The sequence below is a fragment of the Strongylocentrotus purpuratus genome, unplaced genomic scaffold (genome assembly GCF_000002235.5).
Source record: "Strongylocentrotus purpuratus isolate Spur 01 unplaced genomic scaffold, Spur_5.0 spur5_scaffold_14, whole genome shotgun sequence".
In the NCBI taxonomy this organism is placed as follows: Eukaryota; Metazoa; Echinodermata; class Echinoidea; order Camarodonta; family Strongylocentrotidae; genus Strongylocentrotus; species Strongylocentrotus purpuratus.
The window spans coordinates 7150732-7159747 of record NW_022145599.1 but is presented as its reverse complement, the minus strand read 5'-3'; the positions used below and the strand labels follow the sequence as shown (position 1 = coordinate 7159747).

Below are 9016 nucleotides of genomic sequence, written 5' to 3'. Positions count from 1 at the left end.
TTGCTGTAGATCTGGTAGTAGATGGGTGAAAAGGAAAGGGGAAATCATGAAATTAACGAGTATGATGAGGAGGGAAAAAAAAAGGGGGGGGGGGAGAGAAGGAGAACCATGGACCCTTACCGCATGATAGAAATAATCAATTACGGCCATAATATATTTCACTTTTTTTCGGATCATGGATATTGGCTACTACATGTTCTGATTGTTGATACATAGCAAAAATATCTAAATATCTAGTAGTTGCTGTCGATTTAGAGAGAGATGGGTGAAATGATAAAAAGGAAAGGGGAAATGTTAATGATAGTAAAGGCGGGAGTATGATGAGGAGGAAAAAGGGGGAGGGAGAGAGAAATAGAAGGAGAACCATGATAGTTCTTTTATTTCGGATCATGGATATTGGCTACTACAAGTTTTGCCGATACACTGTGCACAGTGAAGTTAGGAATATCAGGGGTCCGCTCTGATTCACGGTAATCTGATAGTCAATTACTGCCCCTCTAATGACCTGTGCGTGAGTTGAACTCACCAAGGTGAAACAAACCTTCCTCCAATCCGCAGCTCACCCATTCACAACGAGGCGTGACTAATCGATGAGATCATCGTCCACGCCCACCAATCAACGACCACGGTTCCACACTCATGAATAATTTCGCTCCTCCTCTCGACCAATCGACACGGTCTGCTAGGTTGCTCATGAATAATGCACCGCGACTGGCCAATGGGCATTGGTGCATGGGAGTGATTGATGTACGGTGAGGAGCGGTGAGACATGGAGGTGGGCACGCAGTCTACTCCTCCAGCTTTCTTCATTTTCCTAATTGTGTCAATAAACACCCTCCAGCTCTCTCCTCTCTTGACGTGACTTTACCCCAGCCATCAAGAGGGACCGGATAACAAAAAAGTCAGACGGCTCAAGAGTCAAATAAAGGGGATTCGGATGAAGTAACTGGTCAGGAGTAGATTATCGAAATAAAGTTAGGCGCACTTTCTTCAAGTGTTCATTTCTGAGTTTACCTCTTGCGTCCCACGCACGTACACATCTTGTCCTGGATTGATATTTTGCTTCAACGCCAACGCTTGTTACTTACTTGCTGCAAAATAGATAACAACCGACTGTTGATATTCGCATCCATACTGCTTGCTGGTGGACTGTTTCTGAATTGCGCTTTCGCAAACTGTCTCTGAATTCTACATTCAGATTTCGTTCTTGAAAGTATTTTATCGTACATTATAACAGATTCTCAACAACATGAGTAGCCCTGAGAGTTTAGAGCTTCATCACTCTCTATCAGAAGGGAGTAGCCCAAGAACACCAGGCAGTGACTCGGACGATGCTTCCAGCGAATGCTCCCGCGAGGACCTCGCCATCCTTTCCAGTCGTGTCGACCCATCATCCCTCGTCGTCGGCCCGAGGGGACAGCGGCACAGTTCTCGCCGTCGATCAGGGATGCGGTGTCGAGAGTGCTGAATGGATACGACTGGTCCGTGGTCGCTATCCCATCGAGGACGGGACCGAACGGGAAGAGAAAACCTCACATCAAGAGACCCATGAATGCTTTCATGGTGTGGGCTCAGGCTGCCAGGAAGAAGCTTGGAAACCAGTATCCACAGCTCCACAACGCGGAACTGAGCAAGACCCTGGGAAAACTATGGAGGTGAGATCACATTGACTATTGTTTACACTTTATCTGTCTCAACTCTTATGCTAGCATTGCATGTGCTTGACACCACATTTTACATTTGGCTATAGTATTTACTCATACAAGAAGTACGTTGTTTTGTAACACTGTTTTTTAAAGAAATTCGTACAATATCAAAGTATGTAATATGTCGTGTATATATTCGAATGTGCGATGAGTTAGGACTAGGATTTGTATAGAAAGAGGGAGTGTGGATATGGATGGATGAATGATCGACAGTGATACCGTTGAGTTGAAGTTGTGGTTGCACATAGCCGCCGATCATCACCATGATCATCACGGCCACATTAATGTTGTAACATGCTGTAAGGTTAAACCCTCTATCCTGTTAATGCAATATTAGAATATTTTGAGGGATAATGAATCTAGCATAGCGCATGCATTCGATATGAGTGCCTTTCCAATATTGGTCCTACATACGTACACTCATACAGGCTGCCCTTGTCTAAAAACGAAAGAGATTTTGAAACTATATTGGAACGAAATAATGCCCTCTGCTGTGAGAGTTCATTTATGTATGTAGGTCAAGAGAATTTCAAGTTGGACTCGGAGTTTACTTATCATGCTTATGTGTGGAGAAAACTATGTCATTCCATTTCTATTGATATTGCGAAAGGCTTATTAAACCAAAGTGACGGCAAGAATTTGTTTGTGGGGTCAACTGGCTATGAAAATACACGAGAAGAACCAGTGAGTAATCAGCCAGTATATCACAAAATATGCCATTAAAAAGAAACGCGTGCAGTTTTTTCTGAAAATTAATCGTGGCTGCACAGTATGACTCATTAAAACTGTATTAGAAACATAAAATTACCACAAAAAATGCGTAGGTGTATACGCGTGGATGACTATTGCAGGGGTCGAACGCCACACTCTCCTCCTCTTTTGGAATTTCTTGTCTTGTCTTTTTTTTAGAGGGAAGGGGTACCCACTCACTTCCTGTGGAATATTGAAATGTAGCCTAAAAACGTGGGTTTGAAATGGTGTGGTTTATCATCATGATCATTAGCTTATCTTTAGCAAGACAAGATTGTGCAGTGTGTACACGAAAGGAGACAAATCCCATGAATTATTACCAATTGCTCGTACATTGATAATATTGAACATTTTTTGTCACATTGATATCAAAGCTATAATTCTGCAATCTTCTGAACATTTTACTTTTAGCACCACTCGACATCAATTCTTACACTCAAGTCACGGGGTAATATTAGTAATATGCGGCATGCGAAAGCTTATATGTTTGAGTAAATTTATTGTAGACCTGCAAAATGCAAATGTTACACTGTAGTTGAGACTTAGGAGAGAGAGAGAGAGAGGGGTATTGAATAATTGTACAAACCATGAAATGTAGTTGGCATTTTCACGCTGCATTTTCACACTGCATTTTGAATTAAATCCTAATGGACCTAGCTGCTCTGGTCCACAGGGAGATTCCGATGAGTGAATCAGAGACCCCAATGACCTGCGGAATTTCGGGAAATTATTTCCCCATATTTGTGGCAAAAAGTGAAAGTTATAAGAAAGGAAAAACCGATATGGATTTCCCAGCTCCCCACTGAACATGGGTATGGTTGGGACCTGCGGTTAGATGGTGGTAGCTATCATATGTGCATGCGGCATAAAATCTATGAATAAATTAAAGTGATGGGGGGGGGGGGTACAAGCTCTATTTGTAGTAGGGCCTATATTTTTCCTAACAAAAATACCCCTTCCTCTCATAGATGTTTCAGTTAATGTTAAATTTGACGCATGAGTTCTAATTGCCAACCATTTATTCGTAATGTGCAGTTGTGCACATGCTCTGTCAAACACTTTTTACAATAAAAATCTTAGCAAACCATGAAAACGTGGAGAACAAACAATATACGATCTTGAAAATGTGAAAGGGTTACAAGAGGGCAAACTCAGTCTATAGTTCTGTGAATTGGCAACGGTTTACAGTTATAAAGGTTCAAAAGCCGTATAATCCCTATTGTGCTATGTCGATTGTCTTGCATTGTTTCCCTGCCCCATCAATCGAGGTTGATACAATAAAACTCAACCTTCGCGACTTCTAACCTGCCGCCCCTGCCTCCATTAGAACAGATAAGCTGGTAACAAAAGTTTCAGAAGTCTTTTCATTCTTTATTCTATTTGCTCTCGGCGGTGTTATGATTTTGTTCGCATCCTTGCGTGGGCACTTCTTTACTCTCTACTACCAACTCTGCCCCTTTATTGTCTCCTTTTTAGATCTCAAATTTTCAAAGAAGAGCATAATCCATTAACACTTATCCTCGCCGAATTCAAAACATCCACACACTGATGATGTAAAAGCTTTACATTCAAAGCATTCTCCAAATCGTCAATATCATTGGAGATGAAATTATAGCCCATTTAGGGCAGTGAAACCCAAAATGGGACGCCCTCCTTAACTATTTAAAAACAGAATCTTTTGAACCAATTTTTTTTTTAACCAATTTTTTTTTTTTTAACGGAAGAGTTGCTTATTAGTGTATGCCTCTTTATTCCACACGTTATTAATAATATGAAGTACTTTGACTCTGTGAATGATTATCTAATATCTGTTCATGTTCCATTTGCTAAGGAAAGCCATAAGTGGATAATGCTGTTATTTTTTTCTGTAATTATGAATTATGTTTAGTTTTTGTTTTCACTAAAAGTTTTCCTTAAAAGCATGTAGGGTCTAACAGCTATTTCTTTTTTTTAATTCTATTTCCACAGATTGTTGTCAGATAAGGAGAAGCAGCCATTCATTGAGGAGGCAGAGCGTCTTCGTCAACAACACAAGAAAGATTACCCTGACTACAAGTATCAACCAAGGCGTCGCAACAAGAATGACAACAACCCCAAGAAGCCTTGCCTTACCGGCAACCGCCCCAGCCTGGTTCCCTCTCCAGACTCCTCCAACCACGTCTCCACCAAGGCTCTTCTCAGCGCTATGGTCGGGGAAGAGATCACTGAAGCCAACCTGAAGGAGAGGACCGAGAAGCTGGGGATGATGATGGGAGGAGCAGGGGGACAGGGACCCCCTACACCACCGACCACACCCAAGAATGACCTGGAATGCACACGCCCCAACAAACGCCAGAAGTACTCCTTGAAAGTCAAGACAGAGATGCCGGTTGACTTTGCTGGTGTCGATGTCCGTGACTTTGGTGGCGACATCATGGGCATGGAGGAGTTTTCATCGGAGGAGCTGGACCAGTACATCGTGCAGACCATAGCTAGTGTGACTTCATCTCAACCCATGCCAGGCCAGCAGGGGATGGTGAGACAGTCGTGTGCCATGCCCCCCTTCACAACCCACAGTACCTACCCCATGAGCAATGTCAACACCCAAAGCAGCACTGGGAGGCAATGGATGGGGAGACCACACCCAAATGGAGGCAACACCAGCCCCCTACAAACCACAGTCTTGGACAATGTGAACTCTAAGATGGAGCATGACATGATGTCACCTCCTCCTCAATACCCCTCCTCCCAGCACCTTCATCAGATGCAAGCTTTCCACTTTGCTGCCATGCAACAAGCCCAGGAACAACAACAGCAGCAGCAACCCTACGACTTCCGACAGGCATCCCAATGCGAATACCCTGCACAGCAACACTCCCCTCGGCAACAAGCACAAATGGACTTCTACAATGCCAATGCAGGGGCTACGCCAGTCCAAAGTATGCCCCCTGCCTACCAATTCCCTCACACCTCCCCCCAGCGATCACCAGCTTACGTAGACCTCACCGAGCCCGCAACCATGCTTCCAGAGTCCAGACCGTGGGACTCCTTCGCAGGTACAGTCAGATCTTGAACAAACTTAAAACTCTGTGGATAGTAAGCACAAACACTGAAAAGTACAACCGCATCTCTGATTCTAAACCCCCATTTTGTTTGAAGAGTACTGAACAAACATACCGTGTTTACAGAGCTCAATTTTAAGTGATATGTGTGATTTATCTCTAGTGTTTTAGCCCAGGAAGGGTTGATGACCTACTTGTCAGTGAGGAAGTGACTTTCGAAAGACCAACAGTCGTTTTGAGATTGACATTTCCAATGACTGGAAACTTTCGGAGGCAAACCCATTAAAACCCCACAAATCACCCCAGTATCAATTTGTGTTTTAACGTGTAAACAGACAGTTCATCAGCCACTCATGCAAATGGCTTGTCTGCTCCAATCTTCTCTACTCTCTATTGCATTTGCAATTTGTATAAAGACGTTGTCCTCTCCCAATATTTCATTTTTTATGTGTTTAGCGGAGATTATCCACCAGAGACCACACATTTAAAAGTGGATATACAGTTCAAAATTACATAAAGTGTTATTCTTTGCCATAACAACATTTAGATTTCAAGTAGTTTTCATTATATTTAAAAGCTTTTCTATCAATCATTCCATGTCTGTACACGTCTATATGTAAAGATATAGTTGCGTGTCTTCCCCTCTGAAATGTCAAATGGACCAAATTTGTAAAACCAATTAAATCTTTATGACCAAAGTTTTCTTTAATATGTTTTAGTATTTCTGCATGGAGTATTTCTTCACGTTGTGCCTTGATAAATATATATATGCATTATGCACCAAAGAACGGATGACTTTCACTTTTGTCACAGTATACGCCTGAACCAACAATGAAATAAAAGGAAATATTAAGTTTTTTTAAATAAATTCTAATGAAACAAAACAACAGAAATTTCAGAGATATTAGTATTATTTTCAAAGGAAACTCCTCTTTTTTCCTATTAAAGAATCAACAATTTTAAAGTCAAATTCCTCCATCTTTTAAACTAGGCTCCTTTATCATCTACTTCAAAGAAACTGAATAAAAATATGGATGTCCCTTATTTAAATATTAAAATGCAAAAAATAAGAAGAAAGATCACCCATAAAGTAAATAAATAAAGCATTTGTTGAAGGCTAGAGGATGTATCTCCTTTGAAGGCAGCTGGGATACATTAACCTTATTGGAGGTCAAAGTTCGCCAGGTTTAGTTTAGTTTTTCCTTTCCTGTAATTTGTCTAGTGGAGACCACACAGCAATATTTCCTCAACCTCCAATTGAATGATTAGTTCACCCTAAATATTGTTAAAATCAAGGACTATCCAGTTGTCAAAATGATAATAAAATGTATTGGTTGGCTATTTGTTTTGTCCCCTCTTGCCCTTTTTTTTAATAAAGAAAACTAAAATTTATCATTATATATTTCACCTAGTCATATAAGTCACCTAGGTTAGCTGATTACAGTTATGAATCCAAATCTGCCTCCAGAACTAATTGCTTAATAGAACTTTGAGACTTTAGTGTCTCTCTGAAGTATTATGCTGAAAAGTTTACAAAATTCTTCACATTACTCATTAATTACTTCCGGCAAACTTATGATTGTATGTAAATACATAAGATATTTATAGTGATTTTCATAGAGTAACAAAAAGTTGTTTTTTTGTACAGCTGGTATGAATTTTGTAGTTTGTTATTTATTGTATTAACATTTGAAAATAACATTCCTGGTGCCATTCCAATTCTTCGTCATCACATAATGCCTTGGTTAGATCATGTAATGTCCGATTTCTATCATCAAATTAGTACTTAATTAAATTTGTGCCTTGAGTATTTAAGTGTAATCTCTCTCTTTAAGTAGAACTGTACTACCATATAGTCACTCGTAAGTAAATAAGTTAAATATATTTGTCTTTCTGTATCAATTTACAGTTTGATATTACATATACAGGTCTAGTTATGGATAGGAGGGGAGATTTTAAATTGCTTATTGCCTTTTTATAGTAATTTAATAACATGTTTTATAGTTCATTTGAATAGATGATGTACTGTACATATGATAAAGCTGGTTTATTTTATAGAAATATTTAAGTGCCTTTTTATTATGTCTTCACTTGTAAATAAAAAGTACTACCATGTAATGTTTTGATGATTTAAGCTATATGAAAGATGGTTGAACAAAAAACACCTCGTCATGTATTCACATTTCACAGTAATGAAATGAGTGGGGTAAACTTATTCACATAACCCATTCAATGTATTCATAATAAGATTTCAGAAATCACATGTTTCCTGAAGTTTAATGGTTAAAACTGGAGTGCAAACAAAATGACAATCTCTCTAAAGCTTGATTTACACTCTGCAGAATTTTACCAAACTCTTACAATCTTTTGGAAAAGATAGTTGTCATGTAAGTTTTATGTACAGATGTATTATGCTGGAGTATTTGTTGCTGTTTTGTACCTTTGAAAATAAAATATTGAAAAGCTGAAATTTGTTTGCAAGAATGTCATTTTTAATGTATAAGAGAAAGAAATTGAAAGGGGGAAATCGAACATGAAAAAAAAAGCAAAAGAGTGCAATTGATCGAGAGGTGATCATGGGTATGTACATGGAGAGACAGATGGAGAGAGGAGAAGGAAAGAGAGGGGGGGGGGGGGGAGAATTTGTGGATAGAAAAAGAATGAGTGAGAGATAGAGGGGGAGGGAAGAAAGAGAAATGGAGAGAGAGAGAATAAAAGGCAGATCGTATGTTGTCATGGAAAGGAGGATGATGAGATGAAAATTTGAAGTGATAATAACAATAATGATAATAAAAACAGTGTTTATAAAGCGCTTACCTAAGCACTATAAGAAAAAAAAATACAATACTAAACAATTACATATTAAACAAAACAAAAAGAAAACACAAATAAACCTACAAATTACAATACATATGAAATATACATCAATGTGAACAGAGGAAGTTAATCATCAAAAGCAATTTTTTTATAAATATAAATCATTGCTTGCTTGGACATGAATGCTAATTAAAGTGTGTCTGGCATGCTTTTCAATATTGGAGGACACTAAATAATTACCATGATTACACATGCAAGTAATGTATAAGTATAAAAATCACTCTCACATTTGGGAACAAAATAAGAATGAGAACCACAACAATGAAACCTGATCATTCTTGGAGTTTTGGTTGAACTTCAGTGAACTACTTTCTCCTCTGGTTCTGGTAAAGAGAAAGATTATGGTAGAGAGAAAGAGAGAGAGAGAGAGAGAGAGGGCGTGTTTGTAATCACATGCCTGAAATTTAGACTGTCAATACATAATTTCAAATTGCTGTAACTGAAGCTCACCTAAATTTGCTGGAACACAAAATATGAACAAATTGCCTCCGGGCAATATCAGGAGGGAGCAAGATGCTACTACAGAGAAAGGGGGTCAAGCTGGGTATGGGGTTGGGGTACGGGTGAGGGAGAGAGGTAGATTAGGTTTTAGAGCATGATGGATGAACATGAAAGAAAGACAGAAATACACGGAAAGTAGAC

At 39.2% G+C, this 9016-nt stretch overlaps 1 protein-coding gene across 1 annotated transcript; it reads left to right on the top strand.

The window, feature by feature from the left end:
• Nucleotides 1-809: 809 nt before the first annotated feature.
• LOC581729 (transcription factor Sox-10) lies at nucleotides 810-7967 on the top strand. The gene is given in 3 exon segments (XM_781716.5): nucleotides 810-1406; nucleotides 1409-1655; nucleotides 4425-7967. Coding segments are annotated over 3 exon segments (1488 nt in total). The 5' UTR covers nucleotides 810-1249; the 3' UTR covers nucleotides 5509-7967.
• The last annotated feature ends 1049 nt before the right edge of the window (nucleotides 7968-9016 follow it).